This window comes from Falco cherrug, chromosome 6 (assembly GCF_023634085.1).
Source record: "Falco cherrug isolate bFalChe1 chromosome 6, bFalChe1.pri, whole genome shotgun sequence".
Lineage (NCBI taxonomy): Eukaryota > Metazoa > Chordata > Aves > Falconiformes > Falconidae > Falco > Falco cherrug.
The window spans coordinates 16,760,968-16,784,428 of NC_073702.1; the positions used below are offsets into that span (position 1 = coordinate 16,760,968).

Genomic DNA, 23,461 nt, shown 5'->3' on the forward strand with positions numbered 1-23,461 from the left:
CCAGTTCTTCATCGAATTGTAACTACCCTTTTAAAATAATTAAGGAGTTTGCAAGCTGCCTCATGCCTATGGCTTACAATTGCCACTAAACCTTAGAAAGATAAAATAAAATTAAAATAATTATATTTTACAGATAAACCTTAATGCCTACATCCAATTTCAAACACGTATCTTAAATAAAAGCGATGCTTCTCAATGACAAAGTAAAAATAAGGAAATTGAATTAATGTTACTACTTGAAAAGGGTACTTCACATATTTATTTCAGTTTAGCTACTCTTTGTCTACATGGCAAGGCTATAAATTGCTATCTTTAAAAATCATTTACAAGAGATGAAGAATAACTTTTTTTTAGATCTGATGTATACATCAGACAAATTCATCATTGTGTTTTTAGTAATTCAATAAGAAAAAACAGGGAGACCCCATTCTGCACTCTCTGTGTTATTTCCATCTGAAGCAGACCAATATGAGTGTGAGAACTGCTTAAGAATCTGAGTGTTGAAGTGATAATTCTGTGACAGAGTTAAATCCATATTAGTTACATTACATCCACTTCTTATTCATAAAAATATGATCAGTCCTTAACAAATTGGGAAGTAGGATTAGGTCTTCCTAGTTTTATGGTGCAGTCTGAAGAAATGCATCATCATGTTCTGTCTGCATGAAATAAAAAATACATGTTGACAGCTCCCGCTGAATAGCAGAAGGAAACATGCTGCTGTAGATGGATGCAATTCATTTTTCAGGGCTGATAATTTATTTAAACGCAGAATATAATTTATTTAATTGCCATCACTGTTCTAAATCATTGTCTTTGTGTCTGAACAAAATCTTCTAGATACAGCTCCAGCGGACTGTTAAAAATTGTATATTTTGAGATTAATATTTGGTTCAAAGTGTACTGCAAATATGTAAATTTTTACCATATCTGTTTTAAGACAATTAAGTTTTGACCAAAATAGAAGTATTCCATATATATGCCTTCAGGATGAAAGGAGAATATTGTGTCACATCTCGAAGTATTATGTTGTGTAAAAACATAATTACTTCTGCAGTATAATACAAATGAAAAAAATGGTTTTGCTTTTTTTCGTTTATAAGGATTGTTGCATAGTAACATTTTGGTGACCATATGCCTGTTGAAAATAGAATGTGATTTAAGTAAAAAGAGGGTAATACTGGCTTCACTGTGGTACAATGATTATCTCTGACTATTACAAACTCTTGTAAAAATATTACAAATCACATTATAATAGAGTTACTGCATGCCATGACTTCAGTGGCTTATAATGAGAACATTACTCTGCTGTGATTTAGGTTTTCCATAGTCACCAACACTGGGCACCTGAAAACAAACATGAGTGCAGTGAATGTGAGTGATACATCTCCGGAATATTAACCCAACTTCCAACAAGGCTGTCCTGAGCTCAGAGTACTTTTCTTCTGATGAATCTGTGAATTGCTTTTAAAAACCAATTTTGGAAGAATCCTGTGCAGGAAGTTTTCTTTTACTAGTTTTGAGATTGCTTCTTGCTAGGATCTGCTGTCCCACAGTTTCTGTCCTCTAGGAGGCTCTGGAGATCATGTCCAATTGACTCTCTTCATGCTTCTCATTATTTTAGGCATCTGTTGTAGTTCTCAGTTGTGTTTTCCAAAATGAAGAATAGCAGCTCAGGACTCACTCAGTGATTCCTGTTTAGTCACTATTAGTACAAAAACATTAGGGGTTTGCCCAAATTGCCTGGTCCTACCGTGGCCCTTCTGAAATTGAGAGGCTATAACTGTAAATAATCTTCAAGTTGGTGTGGTATTACTGATTTATAAAGTAGCATAATGCTATTTTCTACTTTTTTTTTTCTTTACTCCTTCCCTAATAATTTGTAAGGTAGCACATACAATTTGGTTTTTTTTTCACTACTGCTGTGTACTGAGCTATCTTTTATTTTTCCTAATATAATTTCTGAGGAGTTAGAATCAGCACAAAGGTGGGATGGTTTTTGATGTATTTTACATTTATTTACATTTATTTTATCACCAAGTATCATCATATGTAGTTCTTTATAGGCAGTCCTGCCTTCAAAGTCCTGACTTACCTTATCATTGCCAATAAACTTTGTCTTCTCACGGTTCACTGCTTTTTCCAGCTTCAGTCTCCCGCTGGTTCCTAGAAGGACTCAACTAGTGACTTCCTCACAGTGTGAATACTGACCCATTTAATCCAAATTTTTCCTGCTGTTTAAGCATTTAATTTTTTAATCAATGAAAGGGCCTTCTGATCCCATGTCAGCCTAGTTTCATCAAGACCCTTTGATAAAGGACCTTTATTGAATGAATGTCTCTTGGAAATCAGGTATATAGTATCAGCTTACTTTCCTTTCCATGTTTGCTTGTTCTTTGAAGAACACTGACAGATTGCTGAGAAATTATTTTCCTTTAAAATAGCCATCTCAGCTCTTCATCTTTCTAATGTATGTATTTTCCTGATCACTGATTTTATTGTTTATTCTGATTTTTAGAAATTTAATTGGAAGTTCTTAACAATTTTTTCTTGTATTACCTTCCTCCCAACCACCTGTCACAGTTTCCTCCATTATGAGCTCAGATGGAGAAAAAGCATTTTATTTTTGTGTTCTGACCTCATCTTTCTTGAATACTTCTTTTATAGCCTGGTTAGCCCTACCAGCTCTGTCTGACTTCCAAATCTTTGAAAATATTTTTGTTTCATTTTTATAATCTCATCAAGTTGTTCATTAGACTTCTTTTGTCTGTTTTGTGTGGATATGCTTTTTTTGGGTTTTTTAGGCTTGTAGTTTATGGCAGTTTTTGTTTTCCTTATTTGAACACAACTTCAGATTTAAAAAAAAAATCTTTCTCTGGATTCTAATATTTAAGTGAGTAAATATTATTTGATACCCTGCACATGTTATCTTTTTGATTTTTAGGCATATCAACAGCTGGATCCTTTATATTGCACATGAAGTCTTTTCTTTTTGTATAGACTTTTCCTGTCAGACGTGTCCTCAGTTCTAGGTGAATCTCAGGTCTTCCTAGCACCATTATTTCAGCCTGTGATTGCACCTTTGCTTCAGCGCAACCCCTTCTCTCTGAATCTGCACATGCTGTAATGCGAATTTTGCAGAGTGCTACTGTGCAGGTCCCAGCTTTCAGCTCCCAAACAACCTACCCTTGGCCTCCAGAGGTCCTCTTCAGCATTCCTCAGTTTTTGTTTTGCATAAGGACTGCAAATTGCAGCCATTGCCCTGTATTTGGAGTCTGCGCAGACTTCTTATGAGGTCCACAGGTAGCATGTTCTCTTCAGAGCCACCCATATGGGTCCATGCCCATGTCATGATGGCTGGGACATGGAATGTTGTCACTTCAGGTGTTCCACCTGGTTTGTCTTGAGAATATGGAGGAATAAAGTTGTCTGGGGCTAGCAGTTTACTGGTACAACTTGTCCTCTTTCCCACTGTAGTCTGCAGATGGACATCCAAGATAACATATTTCAGTTCAAAACCGCCCCCCACCCCCTATTTCCATGATTCGGAAATAGGATTTTCATAGAACAATTGTTTTCCTAATTTATTACTGTTACTTTTCACATTCATTTTCCTGTAATTTCATTTTTCTTCTCATAGTACTTTTTCTGTGTGGATGCACTAAATCAGTAACCTCCATGTGATAAATACTCTGTTGTATTTCTTAGAGAATAGTGAAGTTCTAGGCTACCAGGCTTGACTGCTGTGACACTGGAATTCACCATCTGAAAGCCCCTCTAGGGTTGGGCATCTGTGTTTGCTAGCATTCTTGGGGTTCATTTGTTTTGGTTTTGATATAGGTTAACAAGGCAGCTTCTTTCTGTTATTCTAAGTATGGGATGGACAAGCCTAAAAATAACCAAACAGCATGTAATATCCATACTCTACATCTACAAGTATTTGACAAACCTTAGTCTGGAAACTATACGTTAAAATACAGTCAGAAATATCTATTTGCTCTTGAAATTATAAGCAAAACACAGGATGATACATGCCCTAAGAAAAGACATGGCAAAGACGAAAGTTCTGTTTGACGCAAATATCTATAAATTTAGAGCTTTAAATGAAACTTAGTTATGCACTGGCTTTTAAATAAAATTATCTTTTCATAAGGCAGCTTTTCATGTGAATCTAATGATGACAATATATACTGCTTTATTTTTGACTTTGTGGATGGTGCTTAAATGTGAGAGTACATTTTCAAGGTTGTCAACATCATTATATAGCATTTTAAAGGGAGAAGAGGGCATGAATCAGTTGTTGTATACTGGTTTCATTGTTACTGCTGATTGAAGTGCACTGTCCGTTCTTATTTTGGTGCAATATTATCTACAGATGTATTCATTTTTAAGGGGAATAAGATTATTTGTAAATAGATTTACAGTGGAAAAACATTCCCAGAAACTTAAACGTGGAAGAAATCCTTAGTTTTTACCTGCAAGAATGTGTCAGTTTGTTTTCTCTACTTTGCTATAATCTAAATTAAAACATATATAGTCTTTATTAAATTGAAAACTTCAAAAGACTTTTGAGATTTCCACAGAATATAAAGTTGCATGTAAAGTTACATTTATATTTTCCCTCAGTGACTGTTGAAAGTTAATTTTGCTTATTGTTTGACACATTTTTTGTCACATATTTGTTGTAAGTTTTTTAGTTCGTTTCAGTGGCTACAGCATATGCAGACAGACGAATGTAAGAGATTGCTCAGTTTGTAAATGTTTGAGGGCTGGAAATCAAAACATTTAATCTTTTGTAACTTCATGAAAGAACCTGAATGAAGTGATTCCTGGAGGAACATAAAAATAAAGTGCAGGTTCCCAAGAGGACTAGAAGTTGCTCTTCTGTCCATTGCAGAATCTAGGCATTGAACACCTAGCTCCAGACCTGAAATTTATGAATTTCATAAATGTGTGTGAGATACTAAAGTTCATGCAGTTAATGAAATGAATGAGGCAGCTAAACTGGAGATTCAGAGCAGCCCGCACAGAGTGACTGAAGCTCAGGGCAGACAAGAGTGTTGAATGGGACTGATGTGCTTGAAATTCAGAAAACAGATACCAGCCACTCAACTGGATCAGATGCCAACATGAAAGTGAGTTTCAAAGGCTGAACCATCTTCCTAGATACCAAGTTAGTTACTTGGGTATGGCTAACTGTGTCACTTTAATCTTTCCAGGACAACACTCCTGGCCTCCTTGAACAGCTAGGGCTGGAGACATACTGGCTTGACATGGTGAATGGAAAATACTCACTGCCCGTTTTTTTGCATTCATGTCTATCTTTAATACATATTTTGCAAACACATTAATTCTTCTTGAAGATTTTAGATGTTCTGAAGCAGGTAATTACAATGGTATAAATATTAAGTTAAAACCAGATAAGTATTAAATGTACCTGAGGCATTTCTTAATCTTGTGGTAGGAGAGAATTCAATATTACTTTGGTAATATTCTTTGAAGTGAGAATCAGATCTTAGCCCGGGGTGCGAGGATAAGGAGAAAGGTGCAAATGAAAAAAATTAGCAGATCGTTTAATATTTTATCAGGAAGGAGCATCCTAGCTGCAATTTGGTTTGCTCAGGAATTGTTGTATGGCAATGGCAAGACTTAGATATTACAGCGAGCGATATTCAAAGCTACTCAGAACCTCCAGCTCATGCTTACCAGCTCATTTGTCACATACAGTATGTCTTCTTTCAAGGTGTTGCCCTGACAGTACTTTTTTCTGTCTCACATTAACTCAGTGTGAAGCCCAGTTATGTCACTTGCAAAGGAGTACCATCAGCAAAGCATTACGAATCAATCTCAGGTTTTTAGATGCTTTTGATGCTCAACTGTTACAAAACTCTGTAATCTGTTTTTTTGATGAGACTGAGTAGGTCTTCTGAATTGTAATTAGCGAGTACTATGGGCTATCAACTTGGCAAATTATAAACATTGACAAATACTGATAATGGGGGTGGGGTATGGGTGGGGAAATCACATTCCTTGCATGCATATTTAACAAAGTGATTGATCCTTCACAGTTAGCAAATCTATTATGCTTATATCAAATTATGGAGTGATAATATATATGTTAAGCTTGTGTTTACAATCAGCAATGTTAAATGAAATGTAAATTGAGGGACCTGCTGCACTGGTTAATACTCTCTCTACTAGCCCCATGTTCAGTGGAGGAGAAGGCTCTGCGACCTTCTGGTTTGCATGCTATAGAGCAAGGTGGAGCAGTTTCAGTTTGGAGAATGGAGAGGGTCTTTCTGTGGCCGGTATGCCTGCTGTGTAAAGCAATGGAAAGCCATCTGTGCCAGATAATGAGTTAACACTGGTTGTTTCCATAAGCTCATGAACATAAGCAAAAATCGAAGAAAAAGAGTGTATTCGGTTACTATGCAGTCTGCTCTTGGTGTGGAGTACTGCCATATGTAGCTTTTAATAAGCTCGTGAACAGTGGCAGTATACCTAACTATTTATTCTGCGTTGTCCAAGTCTGTATTCTGTCCTGCCACTTTTGATTGAACGGTCAAGTAAAGGACAGTGTCTGTTGTCTTAAATTTGTACAATTTTCATTTGAAAGATAGTTGAAATTTAAGTATGAATCAGGCAGGTGTCCTAACTGAACACCTTGGGAACAGAGTTTAGCACTAGCCTGAGTCTTTGACTTAACACAGTGTTACTTGACTGTTTTCACCTTGGCAATGTTGTTTTGGAATGCTTTCCTCCTCTTAAAATATTTTATTGCATTGCCACTTCAAATCAGCCAAGTCATCATTAAAAAAATCTTGACAGATACTTGGTTTTCTTCTCGAAGGGTAGAAGTAGAAGGTAATGACCGATAAGGAAGAAAGATTGTCTTTTCTTGCATTTTTCCTTAGTAATAAAGAACAACCCCACCCCCCCCCAGTATAGAAAATGTAGGGGGGAGGGGAAAGAACCAGAATTTTGTCAAATAGCTTTGAGTGTTTTCACAGACTGGTTTGATTTCCATAGAGCTATGTGAGTTTGCATCTGTCAATCAATTTAAAATAATGCTTTGCTTTGATTATGAACGTGACTTGAGAACAAAATTAATGTTTGCATAGTGCTCACTATATGTAAATTGATACATAAATGCTGCTCTAAGTATAATTACTTTAATAATGAAAGGCAGAATCAAGTTGACTAAGAGTTTTTAATTAGATTAATATAAACCATTTGTGATTTAATACAATGCTGTCTAGAAAATTAAATGCTATATGCATGTATGTTAAATCAGTTCATTAACATACTGGGACCAAATTAACTGGTATTATAATTTCCTTGACTGAAAAGAAATTTTAGTTTTATGCTACATTTTTACTAGTCCAGTATCACTAACATACACAAGAAAGATACATTAATTTTGTGGTTGGGTATTCGCCGCAAATTTATCCTAGTTCTTGTTGACTTAGAACTTAACTTTGCAAATACAGCATCTGTCAAAGAGAAATTTTTCTCCTAATATGAAACCATATTTGGCTCAGTAAGAGTAAGATGATATGCTTGGAAATCCCACTGTATTTCAGCTTCTTCAAATCTTCCTTTTATGTTCTAAACTCTTGAAGTTAGAAAAAAGTTAGTAGGTTGCTGCCAGTTAGCAAAGAGCAGATGGTGTTTATTACTGTGACCAATAAATTGTGTATCTGTGGGAGTAATAAGCCCAATTAGCCAAATGTTGATTGTGCTTTTAAGTGTTGTAGTCTTAGTACCTATTTCCATACCTATGCATATGCTCAATGTAAACTGAATTGTGTGCTTTGAAAAAAGCTTAGTGGTACACTTCTGCAGTCTGAGTTGCTGGCATTTATGGGAATAGCGTTTTAAATAACGTCCTTCAAATGAGCCAGTCTTGGGTATTCCAAGAACTCCTTATTACTTGCTTTGTCTTTTATTTATTTCTAAAGAGTGAAAGTTGACTATTTCAGTGTTGGCTAGGGTGAATGTTAAAACACAAATGCCTTATTGTCCTGAAGAGGCCTCTTGCCTTTGATTCAACAGAATACAGCTTAAATACAAAATCATGGTTAGCACAGCATACTCTGCAGTTTTTAGAAATACTACTGCTCTTGAACAGTTTTCCATTAAGAAGCAGTCAGCCCTCAGAGAATTTCCTGACTCTTTAGAGAGGTAGGTTAAGATCCATCATGACCTCTGACTGGCAACTATTTTGCTAAGGGCTCTAACCTCCCCAACATGGGCAAAAAAGCCCCAAGCCATTCCTGTCTGCCCTCAGCCTCCCACACCGCCCCAGATGGGCTGGCCAAACAGCGGTAAGCTTAGGGAAAAAGCAGTTTGTTGCAAGTAGCAGAAGAATTGTAAGAAAGGCAAAAGCTAACGATAAAATGTGACATTAGAATCCTCTTTTTCATTTCTGAGTTCAAAAAGCAGTCTCGCATGGTCCTCCTGTTAGCAGAACCTGGTCTTGCTGCACTTACCTCGAGTAATACCCACTTTCATAACTGAGCCCAGTAATTTTAAAAACAGTAGTTTCTGCAAACACTCCCTAACCATCCAAATAAGCAGTAGTAGCCACATACATTCTACAAGGCCTCAGATTTTTTCAACATTCTTGACAGCTCTTCAGGGTCAAGATCAAGTTTTCCTGCACATCTGGTCAGTGCCTGGTTCAATGAGTCTCTCTGGGTATCTCTGCAATTAAAATAATAAACCCTTTAAACTTGTTAATTGCAGATTTAATATAGATGCGCAAATTTAATTGGTTTCTTGGCTTTCCCAATTACCTTGCATCAGACTTTAAAACAGAATCACCCAAAATAAAATGTTTGGGTGTCTGACAGATTAGCAGATTATAATCACACTGATAATGCATGTATTAGAAAAATAGCTGTTCAGATTTCCTGAGATGAAAAGTTGAAGTGAATAAAGATACATCAGACACCAAACTTTTTTTTTTAATCAGAAAACTTATTTACATTTTAAGCCTAATTTAAATTGCTTGATTTAAATGCCACAAATTGTTACCAAATTCTGACAGAAAACTGCCAGAAATGAGAAGTGAGGAGATTATTTTGCTATCTCAGTGTGGACTTGTATCTGGAAGATGTTTGTCTGGAGTCACTGGCCATCTGTTTCATGGAGTGATGCCAAAAATATATTTTCAGTGTAGATTTAGATGCTTGCTATGAGCTAGTAAATAGCCAGACAAATATTGCAGCATCTTCTTCAAGCACACTGTAAATATGAACTCCCAGCACTTTTCAAGATAAAAGAAGTGTGTAATAAAGAAATGCTTATTTCTTAGTTAAATCTTCTAGTCACAGTAGCTTTAATGATTCTAACTTTGTTACTTGGGTTTAATTTATTCTTGAGGTAGTTCTATTGATTAAAAGAGAGATTAATTCGGACTGTAGTTTACAAGAAGCTTTATTTTTCCCTTTGAGCATTTAATTTTGAGTCCATTTTTCTCCCCATGGCCTGGCACTGGGTTATTGTCCAAAGCATAGTGAAGAGATAAGACCCAGTAAGCTCTGTAGGAAAGGGCAGCCTTCTCCTTTGGTTGTGGGACGGCTGCAGTGAAGTTTCAGTGGTGCAATACTTTAGGAAAGTGTTAGCATATGTCCTTTGGAGTAGATCTCTAGAGCCAGTCTGAAGGGGTACATTCATTTTCTGCTTCTGCAGTTTGCTGTCTCCTGACACGCCTTGCTAAAGCAGGGCCCTGCAAAGTTCAGTCCTATCAAGGAGGTTTCTAAGAAACTCTTCTCCACAGCCAGTAAACATCACATCACTGGAATAAAAAAATAATGTTGCATCCTTATCTGGAACACTAAGTTCATTTTGGAAAAGCCAAAAAGTACTAGATACTGAAGAGGTATTGGGGTAAGCAGCTACATATAGAGAGGGGCAAACCTGAACTTGGCAGAATCTGCTGAGCTATAGAATAGACTGTAATAGTTCCATTTTGGAAGGGACCTACAACAGTCATCTCGTCCAGCTGCATGACCAATTCAGGGCTGACTAAAAGTTAACACATATTGCAATGCTTACAAATTGTTGAGAAAAATAAAATTTGCCTTCGTAATCATCCAGTACTACCTGAACATGAGGGGAAGCTCCATGTGCATATGAAAAGGTGAGATGCTTTTAAAATAAATGGTATTAAAAAATAAATGAACTATCAGAACTCCTAGAATAGGACCAGAATAAACATAATTTATAAGCACGTCTCAGTCAGTAAGGTTTTTTTCAGGAGTGAATAATATCTTTGTCTCCTCCCCTTTTCTTTAGCACAGGACTGAATTTATAAGGATTTTTTTTTTCACCCTATGAATAAGGAAAGGTTTTTATGAGGATAAGTAGCTCTGAAAATCAAAAGACAGTGTCTCCACACAAAGTAGCTGATGGCAATGGTGAACAGAACACACTAAGTAAGAAACCTATTCCATATTGCCAAAACCATGCTATTTCTGTTTTGCTGTTTCTAGAATAAATTAATTTTTTCGCCCAGTTCAAGGCATTGTGCTGCTTCATCTTACAGCTGGAAACATTTGTTTGTCCCATTCCTTGTTTATCTACGTTTTGTTGCTGTTCTGAACACTGATCTGTGTATAGAACAGTCACTGACAAGTACTTTTTCTGAATGGTAAGCATATTCCTTGCTTCTGCTTGTAAAACCCTATTAAAAGAGTGTTTATAAAATAAGAAATGTTACAGTTCTAGTAGGGATGTATTGGGGCTACATCAAACAGGGAAACAAATATTCTTCTAAATGTGAACATGCATTTTCTATCAATCATTTTCTTTAGTTTGAAGCTTGAATGTTAATGCTGTAAACTTTATGTTAGAATTGTTATACCTATGGTACACTATCCTGAGGTGGTCAAAACCTTTACTAATATTAGATGAAGCTTTTAATCTTGAAATAACTGCAGGTTAGAGCTTTATATTGCAACATAACAGCAAATCATATGATTCTTTGCTTACTTGGTTACCAGCATTCTTGCCCCCATGCACAGAAGGGAGATGGGGAGAAATGTGGTTTTAAACAGGATAGGTTTTATGGGGAGCACTTAGAGCTGCTGTATGGTGGAGTAGCTTTTGATGTACCTCTGGTAGTGCCACATGGCTACACAGGCCGGATGGTGTCCTGAGTACACGTGACTGTTTGCATCCCAAGGCTGCTGCTGGCTTCAGGGACCCCCTCAGAGAGGGACAAGCCTTGTCACCCTGCCTGACCTTGGAGCCTGTGTCCCAGCTTTTGGAGGGTTCACAGTATACCTTGGCACACACAAGCAGAGCAGCAACATCAGCCCACCAGTGTGATGAGTCTCACAAGAGAGCTAACCATTGTGTGGTTGGCTGCTTATTCAAAGGCCAGTTTATCGCTGATAAACTAGGAGAATAAAATGCATCCTGTGTATACAGCTGAGGTAAGGATCAGCGGCTGATTACAATTCTCAGCATTAAAAAATGAGGTAGTGATGAAAGTCAACAGCTTCTATCTGCCTAGCCCCATTTGCAGCTGTCTCAGTGGGCTCCTCCCCAGTGAAAGGACTCCAATGCCAAGAGCATTTAAGTATGCTAGTATTAGCTACAGATTCTCTACAGCACAAGTTGGGTTTCTTTTCCCCATCTTTTATACGACACAGACTCAATAGTGGGGCCATGTCTATTTGCCATTGATGCCTGCTTCAAGTTCAAACTCCCATTGTGCTCATCTCCTGCACTGTTTGCTTTAACATGCCACGTACTGAAGAAACGTTACTCTGAGTTTGCAACATTATATAAATCAGTTGTTATGTAAATATCAACTTACAAATGTGTGAGCGTGTTTAATTTCAATTCTGAGATAATTCTGCTGATATTATGACTTCTGAGAACAACACGTCACATGCCCATGTTAAAGGAGGTAACTTCAAGTGTGGCAATGAGAATAAATACATGTGGCAATATTCTTGAGGTGCTGCAGTGCACTGAAGACTATAGCAACATTGTATGTAAGCTGCAGGATATATTTTAATAATGATTTATTGCACACATTTTGTTTACAGCACAGGTTGTAATTAATCTTTGGCATTTCATAGAAACTACGTATGGTATATTAACATAATAAATGCTGACACTGGAAGACAGACTGCTTCTGCTGTGATCCAGCTTGACACCTGGTTACTTGTAGGGATTCTTTTCTCAGTGTCTTAGCCCGAAGCAAGTGAGGCATATTGATGTGCAGCACGTGTTACTGCAAGGGGTTTTGGAGATGAGCAAATCTGTGGTTATGTATGTTTTATGTTATATATTGTTGTAGGTTAGGAATATATATATATATATATATAAAATTTATGCATGGAGCACAACCTAAGCTTTTCACTAACATAGGCAGTTTTTTGGTGAGAAATTATATGTTATTAGTTCTTAAGGCTTCTCAATTTTTGTGTACTTGTTGGGTATCTAATCTTTGGTTTTACGTATTCAGTCCTACCATATAAACTTGAGCAGAATGTCTTACACAGTTAAGCTATTTCCATATGATTATAAAAAAAAGTTTTATGGACAAAAGCTTTGATGGAGGCTGAGAAGCCAGAGTGTTGGCTTTGGGCATCTTACAGTGTGATTGCTTGTGTGGGGTGGAGTGTGAAAATAATCAAGATGTAGACAAACCTGGTGAAACTGTGTGTGTTTTGGTTGGGGAAGATGTTGAGGAGACTGGCTGTGGATACTGTAAAGATCTATCGAGCTATATTCTCTGCCAGGTTTTCTTTTGCACAAGAGAAAGTTTATTGCACAGCTGTTGACAAATGAAGCATCATGTGCATTTGATTATAAGCAAAGCATCCCTTGCTATCACCTGATCATTTTCCCCTGAAGACATGCATCTGTCTCTCCCAGACAAATGATAAAAAAATCTAAGAAAATAATGTGCAAAATCTTTACCATAAACCAGGAAGGGTTTCTACAAGCACACGGAAAGCCTAGCTCATGCTCATAAACATGACTGAAATGTTAAGCCACATATAAAAACATCTAGTAACTCAACAATAATCATATTTTTCAACTGGAAGTCTGTTTTTTCCCAGCAGTGTAAGCTTTCCGTTCATACTCCTTCCTCTGTATGTTGTCATTTCTCAGCTATCATTTCCAAATATGACCAGATATTATCCTAGACAGTTAGAGCTACTATTAGTTGGAGATAATTTGTACACTTGGTGGAACTGAATCAAAACTAAGATTGCAAAATAAGATCTTCAGTTACAGTGGCTGTACCAGGAATGTGTGTTTCTTAGCAAGGGTTGTCATCGTATGCAGTCAAACTGCCCGAGTTTACACATTTTCCTTCACTGTCACTATATGCTTTGGCTGTGTGTGCATGCATGCGCCTGTAAGTGGACCCTAAGATTTCCACTATTCAAATCGGTTCTGCTCAGGTTCTTGTCGAGAATATCTTAATAAAATGAATAAGAGGAATAAAGTTGTGTTCCAAGTTTCATACGATTTGTGCTGTTCACTGAAACTTTCTGTTACTTGTGTGCTGGTTTTGCCTAGCTGTGAACGTAAAGGATTTAATTTTTCATAAGTTATTGAGTCAAAGTTACTCTACCAGTACTTTCAGACTTTGGGGAGTTTTGTGATTATAGACTGCTGCTGAGGATAGCCAGTAGCCTTAGACTGATGCTGAGAAGACCCAGCACAACATTTGAATGGCTGACACAGTGCACTGGCTTTTCTGCAACTTTAACCAAATTAAGAGCAATTCAGTTACTCAGTTGGAAGTAATTGCTTGCTTCCTGGTATGTGTTTTTTAGAAGGTGGATGAAATGTGAGTGTCTGTCTGCTACATAATCAATAGAATTAAAATCACCAGCCACTTACTTCCTGTGAAGTGATTAAAATCCACCTAGTAATTAGTTTATGCTGGCCATACCACTCCTTTACAGCAGTATGTCAAGGTAACAATTATTAGACAGTTTATGAAGTGCTTAAATATAAATGGTCACCATAAGTCTTCACAGACTGTATTTTAAACGTTTTTTTACATTCAGAGGGCAAACAGTTGAGCTTTGACTGGCCGCCTCACAGTCTCCTCCAAATTTATGTAGTGGTATAGCTCCTTCAGCTTTTGAGGGGCATATTTTCTTAATGTTAAGGGATACTTAATGATGCAGCAGTGGATGGTTCTTCTCTGATTGGTGATGTAGAAGTGGCACAAAAGAAAAAAGATAAAGATTTAAAAAAGGGGGAAAAAAGGGTTAAAAACAGCATTCTGCATGTAAGAGGGTCCTTGCAGAGGAACAAAAGCTCTGTTACTTGCTTGGCTGCCTCTAATAAACTTTCACATACGTGAGATGTGTAGTTTTTGAAATCTTTTTTCTATCAATAGATTAAGTCCAGTATCTAGTATTAAAGTAAAAATTCAGTTCTTTCTATTCCTTCCTCACTGTTTGGTTTATTTTCATATAAGATGTAATAATCAATTTGAAGCCAACAACTTCTAAGAGAAGTTGTCCCTAGAAGAAGTATCGCTACAGTTTCAAGACATAGGACTGTTGATGCCGTGATGGGGCATCATCTCTAAATCCTGCCCCAAAATGGGGTAGGATTTATTGAAGAGTAGGTAACTTTTATTAAATCAACAAAGTTGGAAAAAACAATACAAGCACACAAGCTTGAAAAATCTTTACTTGGAGCTTCAAAGTCTGCTGGGCTTCTTCTGCAGCGTTACTACTTGTATCCTAGTTCTGGCTGGGATAGAGTTAATTTTCTTCCTATAGCTGGTACAGTGCAGTGGTTTTGGGTTTAGTATGAGAATAATGTTGATAACATACTGATGTTTTATTTGTTGCAAAGTAGTGCTTTACTCTAAATCAAGGACTTTTCAGTTTCCCATGCTCTGCCAGTAAGGAGGTGTTCAAGAAGTCAGGAGGGAGCAGGGCCAGGACAGCTGACCCGAACTCACCAAAGGGATATTCCATCCCATAGAACATCATGCTGAATATATAAACGGGCGGGAGTTGACTGGGAGCTACTGATCTACTGCTCAGAGGCTGACTGGGCATCAGTCAGTGGGTGGTGAGCAGTTGTGTTGTGCATCACTTGTTTTTCTTGGGTTTTATTTCTCTCTCTGTTTTCTCCCTTCTCATTACAATTATTTTCATTATATTTCAGTGATTAAACTGTTCTTATCTCAACACATGGGGTTTAGCTTTTTTGCCAGCTCTCACCATGCTGCTGCAGTGGGAGGGAGTGAGCAAGCAGCTGCATCGTACTTAGTTGCTGCCTGGGGGTAAACCATGATACAGTACTCCACCCTAGACATGTTATTTTGCTAAAAGCAGTTATGTTGGTTTAGGTTTCACTTTACATATTTATTTTTATTGTGATTTCTATTTTCTTTGATGGCTTAACCAGTAATTGAAGACAGTTACAAGTGTTTTGTAATTAAGACACCGTACTGAAAGCCAGCTTAGGTTCTGGGGTATTGGCTTGATTCTGAGTTTGCGTGTTATTAACATAGCTGATGCATTTGTGTTGTTATATTCTTGCTGGCTAAAGTGGAAACAAGAATATTTATCTGTTTTTTTACAATTTTTAAAATAGAAAGTAATGCAAAACAAGGTATGTTACAACATGTTTTTAGACATCCAGGTGTATTTTTGATAGTACCATATTCTTGATTGCTGTTTCTTATTGTCATGTTCTTATGGGGTATGGTTTAGTGGTGGACTCAGCAGTGTTAGTTTAATGGTTGCACTCAATGATCTTACAAATCTTTTTCAACCTAAACAATTCTGTGACCCTATGATTCTATGAATAATCTCTGAAATAAAGACAAGGAAGTGCTGATACAATTATACACCTTTTTCCTCAACTAAGTTTATTCTTTGTTAAAAGCCAGGCCAGAGCACTGTCTGTTCAGACTTGAACAAAGTTCAGGAACATCCTAAGCAAGTGCTGATGGTTCCCAGTCATATTTGAAAGATGGCATGCAATAGACTTTTAAAAAGATTTTGGAAGGCATAAAAAATAATAAATTGAAGAGACTATTCATTACAGAATAAACAAATTATTGTTAGTTAATAGACTCCCCCCTTTTTATTAGTTTGTGTCAACATAACATTAACATCTCATTTGTTTATTGTTCTGTCCTCTGAATGATTTTCATGTAGACATCTGTCCTTTTCATACAGAAGAAAGTATGTGTCACCTGACTATGCAGTGTTTTAAGAATATTAATAGCATATCAGACAAAGCCCGGCGTTCTTCAGAAACCTCCCAGAAAATAGCCTTGAATATCTACAGTGATCTATTGTTTGTGATTTGTTGTGCTGCTGGAAAAACAGATATTTGAAGTCGATAAACAAAAAAGAGCACTTATTTTAGAATCAATGTGTAAAACATCAATTTCTAAAAACCCATCCAAAGATCTAACTCAGCAGAATATATTACTTTGCCAATAAAGCTGTCTAACTCAGGAAAGAACATATGCATTCTGTGTCTGATAAGCAAAGATCTTGTTTAGCAGTTAGCTAAACCTAAGGAGGCACTGGCCATTTTTGTCCTAGAGAGAGGCCTCCTGGGTTCAAATAAACTGTGAATGCTTTTATGGCCCTTTGTGCTGGGTGAGAGGATACGTACATTCTCCAGACTTGTATCCCAATGAATTCGTCTCAGAACTAAGTAGGAGTATTTTTTTAATGCAAAGTAGACTTTTCTTTTTTAAGCAGCTTGTTTATAAAGATTTATTCAAGTTTTGGGAAAAAAAAAAAAAAGAACCTCTTCATCTAAAATGTTTCTTTTATTTGCTTTCTAGTTCAATTTTGTTGGCAAATTGCTTGGACCAAGAGGAAACTCCTTGAAGAGGTTACAAGAAGAAACAGGTGCAAAAATGTCCATCCTGGGGAAAGGATCCATGAGGGATAAAGCTAAGGTACTGTGTCTGGATTATGGTTGCAATTAGTGTTGAAACATTTGTGCTTTAGCTGTTACACTGAGATTGCCTGTCTACTTATTAATGACTCAATTAATAGATTCCTAATAGACTGACTCCAAGGCTAGTTTGTTTTTTCAAGCAACATCAATTGCTTAAATACAGTTTTTCTCTTGATACGCAAACCCAGCTTCCCATATATTTCTAGACCTCCACAGTTACTATGTTACCACTGGTATTTAAATAGGTCACTTAAAAGAGAAACCAGCTTAAAGTTGATTTGTTCTGGGAGAAGTCTGTTTTTTCTGAGAAAGTATAGCTTCTATAGATTACTGCTGTAATATTGGTGTACATAAATAGGTTTTTTTTTGCTAATTGTTCCTCTAGAGATGGGACTTTTTAAAAAGATTGATTATTTATTCAGGGCATAGTTCTAAAGAAAGATAACGAAGTGGACATTTTGCTTAAATGTGTGTAAAATGTACTATATATATAAAAAAAAAAATGTTTGAAATCACTGCCTTGTCAATGCACCGGAAGTAATTGTTTGTAAGGTAAGGCAGCTTCGTATATATCTGTCCTAAAGAGCAAGTGCTGATTGCCTTGTGGCATCTTTACAGACTGTAGAACAGCAGTATTATGGTCAACACGGAAATAATGACTGTTAAATTCACTGAATTTTTTATACTGCATTATTCTGCTTTCCTTTCTGTCACCTCTGTCATTCATCCCAGTAGGTAAAATAATGAAAGCAATAATATTCCAGAATAAAGGAAAGACTAATCAGGATTTTATGGTTGGCATTATTTGGTCTTGGTAATGTGTATCAGTAGTCAGACATGCAATATGAGGTCTTCAGTTGCAAAATTGAAAAAACGCTACAAAACAGACAAATTAGGCACATGGAATGTATCTCACTTTTTCAGAGATTTCTTTATGACATTGGGCATACTGACACTTCAATTATCTATTTACCATTATGTTTTATGATAATAAATGTTGAATACGCTACAGATTTTATTTCTAGGTATTGAGAAGTAAAATATTTTATGACTTTTGGCTTACTTCTGGGATGATAAAAAATGACTCCCTGGATGAATGAATCCATGTGCTGCTAAGTAGCAGTAATTTGCATCAGTACTGCGTCTGCCAGCTCCATTCACAGCCACCCACTCAGATTATTACTGCCAAGAGCAGCAATTGCCCAGACAAGGGAGTGTGAAGGGCTTGTTACCAACTACAGATGTTTAAGCACAGGTAAATAGATAGGCTAAGTCCACTGATTTTGAGGTTGGTTTGTCATTGTATCATTTTAATTTCATCATAACAGTGCCAGCATGCCAGTTATTGCATTCACTGGTGAGTATGTCAGCAAAAACAAAATTCAGGATATTTTTTCCCCTCTTGATAGAATATTTAGCCTTTACATGTAATCTGAAGTTATTTATGATCTTCATGGAAATTCATTCATATTAGAATGGTGTAAAAATATCAAGTTCCAGAGTAAAATAGCATTAAATATAGCACTGATGCAAGTAACTTCTCTAGAGAAGGCCTCATAAGGGACTGTTACCTTAATCCAATTTAGACATTACTGACATTAAAGAAAAAAATCCCTGTGCAATTGCAGTGAGATATAGGAATTATCTGATCCATGTACATCAATCACTATTACCAGTTCCAAGCAAAAGAGGCTGAGAATGATTATTGGATGGGTAATACTTACAATTAGCACTTCAGAGAAGGAATTCTAGGTTGAGATACTGGTAAACTTAAAGAAAATGGATTTGACTGTGAGCTTAACTAATAGCATAGATTGCTATATTGCTAAGAAAAGTACAGCTTGCTATGGTTAAAACAGTTTTTGTGCCATAAAAGAAGCCCACTAGTCTAATTTATGCAGGTTTTTTTCAGATTTAAATACAAATTGCCAGAGTCTGGAGGCTTGTTGTGGTTATTTTGTACCATACAAGAAATCAGTTTATGTATATTGGTGGATGAGTCTTCCTTCTGGAGGAATTTTCAAGAAAAAAAATAAAGTAATTTCTCTCTCTAAACTAGAATTTCCCTAAAGCTGTCTACATTATGCCGTGAACCACAGTAGTCCCTAGGCAGACTGCAGACATGTGCTTTTCCCTCCAGTCCAGTGCAGCTGTATGCTGAGCTGCGCTGGAGCAGCAGAAACAACTTCTGGAAAATACTAAATACATTTATGCCCTAAATCCTTAGGTACTTAGGGTTTGAAAAGAACTGATCCACTGATTTGGGTTTTTTTCATTGCCAAAATGACAGTCAGCAAATGCTTGGCTCTACAATGAACAACTCTGGCCTTACTCTGTAATTTTGGGCGTATGGAGGGGCAGGTTTCAGTTCTGGGAAGCAGACTCTGTCAAGGGAGGTGTATCTGCCTTTCAGAATTCCCTTATCTTTAAAAAAGAAATCTGTGGGTAAATTTCAGTGACTATAGAATTTGGGCTGTTCCTTTCCAGGGCCTCAGGGGACACTCATGAAGAGTGACTTTTGAATATCTGCTGTGCCTACAGTGTGGGAACAGAATAGATTAATTTGAAAAGGCAAAGCAACTTACTTAAAATTAATATTGTGAACAACTCCAATTGTGCACTAAATACCACAGAGTGTATATATGTGCCACAGAAAGTTGTGTTAGAAATTGTCGAAGAGATGCCCAAATGTGACTGCAGCAGCTTTACAGAATGTTATTTGGGTTATAAGGAAAACTTATGATTCTTCCAGAGCAGCATGGCTACTGTGAGTACTTAAATCTCTGTGCTTAAGCTAATGCCAGTGGCTCAGCAGAAATTTAGTTTTCTGTGAAAGGAGGCAGATCCTACAAAGTTCTGACAGGAATAAAAAAGCACCGTCAAGAAACATGGACAGGCCACTAGAAGCGACAGAAGATGACGCTGGCTTTTAGATACTTCTTCCTTTTGATTTGGCATGCAAAACTGTTATACTAAAATTTGAAATATTTGTTAGCTGAATAACTCCCATTTATTTTCAAATCATAGAGAAGGTATTGCTCAACATGTTGAGCATAGCTGTGACCACTGAGAACTGTGCCTACCATAAGAGCACAGCCAGTTGCCAGTGAGTTCTTGAGACAGGTTGAGCTCTCATGATCTTGCTAGCTTACATGCTGCTACTAAAGGCTGCAATTCCTGTAGTAATATAGTATTATAAATATGCAAATACATTATTCAGAACAGGTAGTGATGAGATTAAACATAGTCATGTTGAATTGCTTGGCTTTTGATTCTTTTCCATTTCTTTATCTCCTTTTTCCAAGAGCCCTGGAGGTGATTGTACAGGTAAACAATCAAATTGAAGTGACAGGAGAAATCTCATTACAAGTGGAATGAATTGATTGCTTTCATACATAGATGCAGATTTTCTCCTTTTCAACCATGCAATGAATGCTTTTCAGTAGGCCATTTTAAAAAAAAAAAAAGTATGCAGTGAGCTGGAATAACTTTTTTTACATAAAATATAGCAGTAAGAGCATAGATTTTCCTTAAAAGAAGCAGAAAGATATGTAGCAATTTTTTTAAACACTTCTATTTCTTGAGCTAGTTACCTACGATAGTTTCATAGGAGAGAGCAGAGTCTTGGGGCTTGCACCATTTCACCAGTCCCTGGTTTTAGATTATTTATATTAGTAGTATTTTTTTTTATTCAGAATAAATGTACAGCAGCGTGCAATAAACATGCACTAGACAATACATGTAACTTGGTCTTTGTGTTTTGTGGAACTTCAGAACAGAAAGCAAAATGGCAATGATTTCATGTAGATGGGAGTGAAAGGAAAATTTTTGTAGGAAACCCAAGAACATTTAGGGCCAGAGATAAAAAAAAAAACAAAACCAAACAAACTGGTGTCATTAGAACTGCCTTTAAGGGCTGCATGGCCTGACTGCAGATTGCTGGAGCTTGAGGAGAGTATGTGGGAAGAGTCAAAACCACACTCCTTCCCTTCCATGTTTCCCTAGAGAACCCTCTACTGACTGGAGAGAAAATACTCATCTAAGGGACACTGGTATGAGGTGGGACCTCACCCTTAGGAACAAGAGGGAGAACAGATCCACAGCATTAATCATAGTCCAACCGTGGTACCTATCTGCAACATGACATCATCTCTTTTTGTTAAATTTTTTTTTCAGAGATTAATCAGAGATAGCAGAGTAGATGAGAATGTATATGGTGAGGCTTGCCTGAAATGACTATCTGTAGCATGATAGCAGTAATTAGAAGGTGAAGATAATGCTGTAAAAGAGAGCAAATGAAGGCCGTGATCTGAGATTAATAACTGAAATGGTGAACAAGGCATAGGAAAAGGAAAAATATGTTGAGAAAGGGAAGAGAATTGGCTTGAAAAAATAAATGGCAGGCATAAATCTTTTGGAAAAGAAAAAATCTTGTACAGAATTTTATCTTTTTTCTTTCCCATTGCATGTGTAACTTTATGGTGGGAACGTTCAAAGAAAGATATGTTGGGAATTTCCCAGTGAACACAAAGTTATGTAGAAGAGAGGCATGTGGAGGCTCCAAAATTCTGAAACGAAGAAAGGTTGTGAGAGAAAGCTTGAAAATATGCAGGTGGTGTAGTTGAAAAATTTTCAGGGTAAAATATTTGTGCTTCTTGTTTTGTAAAAAAAGAACTCTTTTATTTAAAATTTAACCTAAGTGAGTATGTTTGAAAGAGCTGAATAACCAAAGAAAAATAAAATGTTTTGATTTTGCTTTAATAGTATTTCGAGTGTTACCCAAAGGAAGATTTTTGATTATTTTCCATTTTGTTAAAAAATGACAAATGGATTTTTAACCTGATTATTTTTTCTCTGAAAACTCACTGTTCATCAACTGCAAGGCGCTTCTTGCAAGAGAGATTATTTAAACTGAGGAAGCTCACATTGTCTTTGCCAAAGTCACAGGCACTCCAAACATCTTTTTGAACCACTTTTTACTTACATAAAGCAGTATTTGGAAATTTCGTAGCCTGAAAACAAGGCTGTGTATTCCATAAAAGCTAAAACGTCAGTTGCTGCAGTAGCACACAGGCTGTCAACCACACATGAAGAAAATGTAAGCAGTGCTTAAATCTCCTGAATACTCATGTATAATTGCCACCTCAATTTGAAGTCTTTTTACCTAGTGAAATCCTGTCAACACCAGTTCCTGTTTTGCACACTTTCTGTTTATTACCCATTTCTTTCATTGTTTAAACTTCCACATACTTATGTCTTTTGTCCTGGCTATTTGGAGGATGCTGTTATTAAAGATACCTGTTTCTTTCCTATAAAGCATGGGAAATTAGAGAACAGACTTGCACTGCAGGTTTGAAAAATCATGTAAACTATTTGTGACTCATTGTTTGTCAGCTACTGAGTGAACTTTTAACTGCTTTTCTTTTCAAGTTTCCGTTGTTGTTTAAGGTAGTTATTAAAGAAAGAAGGTTTAATCACAGAAGAGTTAATTGCAGTAGAGCTCTCTGCCTTTCATTTGTCTCTGTGTTAAGTACTTTCCAAAGAAGCTCCACTGGGACAATGGTTTGTCCCCTTAAATAGGATATCTTGCATTACCTTTTCTTTTTAAAAACATAGGTATTAAGAACTTGTTGGCAAGTAAAAAGGTGTGAAGTCAAAACACAGAGAATCTACCTAGATTCGATGATTAATGTATTTGCTTTATAGTGTGGGGTTTTTTAACAGCCATATTACACGGGTACCTTATAAAAATTTTGAAAATATGAGATAGTTGCTATGCACACTGTTTTGTTCTCTGCAAATGCTAACTGCCCTGGCTTCAGTCCTGCAACCATTAAATACATGCGTAAATATCTTAAAGGTTTAATTCCATAGATATATAATGTGAATGGTGCCCAATAACATTTTGGTTTGAAGCACAATACATTTTTTCATTAGATCGTGTCTACCGTAAGTGTAGTGTCTTAATAGCGGAGAGTTGGTTCTCTGATAGCATTCTCTTGAGTTCATTGATTGTTTCAAGATTGTATAAATAATGCTTAGGTAGCCCAAAAGGGAAGAAAAAAGTTGCAAGTTTAGTTTATAGGAGGTGATGATCCATGTATTGCATTATATTATTTCTCAGTCTTAATTGCTTTACTGAAACATGAGAAGTGTCCTCTTTAGTGTCCTGAGTTTCAAAAGCCTTTGAGTGTCACTGCCTGTTATAATTGTTTAAACGTATGCAGCATGGTTACATATGTAATATTTCCTTTCATATGAAAGTGGCAGAATGCTGAACAAGAAGACATTACAAAAGACACTAGAAAGTATATATATATAAAAATGAAAATCATCCAGTGGTCTGTTGCACCAGGTTTTACACTGCTGCCACTGTGCTCATGCAGGTGACGTTACTTGCTCTAGATTATGGCTATGGTAGTTAAGCCCAGTGTGTCATCATGAGGTTTCAGCTCTTATAGTTGGAGATACAAATTTAGGAATTTCTATAAAAGTCCATTTTAGTTCTTTAAAACAAAACCTG

General features: G+C 36.6%; 1 protein-coding gene across 6 annotated transcripts in view; it reads left to right on the forward strand.

The window, feature by feature from the left end:
- KHDRBS2 (KH RNA binding domain containing, signal transduction associated 2) overlaps positions 1 to 23,461 on the forward strand; it is a 393,065-nt gene that overhangs the window by 121,784 nt on the left and 247,820 nt on the right. For all 6 annotated transcript variants that reach the window (XR_008732950.1, XR_008732951.1, XR_008732953.1 and 3 more), the window contains exon 3: positions 16,820 to 16,936. Coding sequence is in view for 1 of the 6 variants with exons in the window: in XM_055714848.1 (XP_055570823.1) it covers positions 16,820 to 16,936 (117 nt within the window). In the remaining 5 variants the exon portion in view is untranslated. The remainder of the gene's footprint in view (positions 1 to 16,819; positions 16,937 to 23,461) is intronic.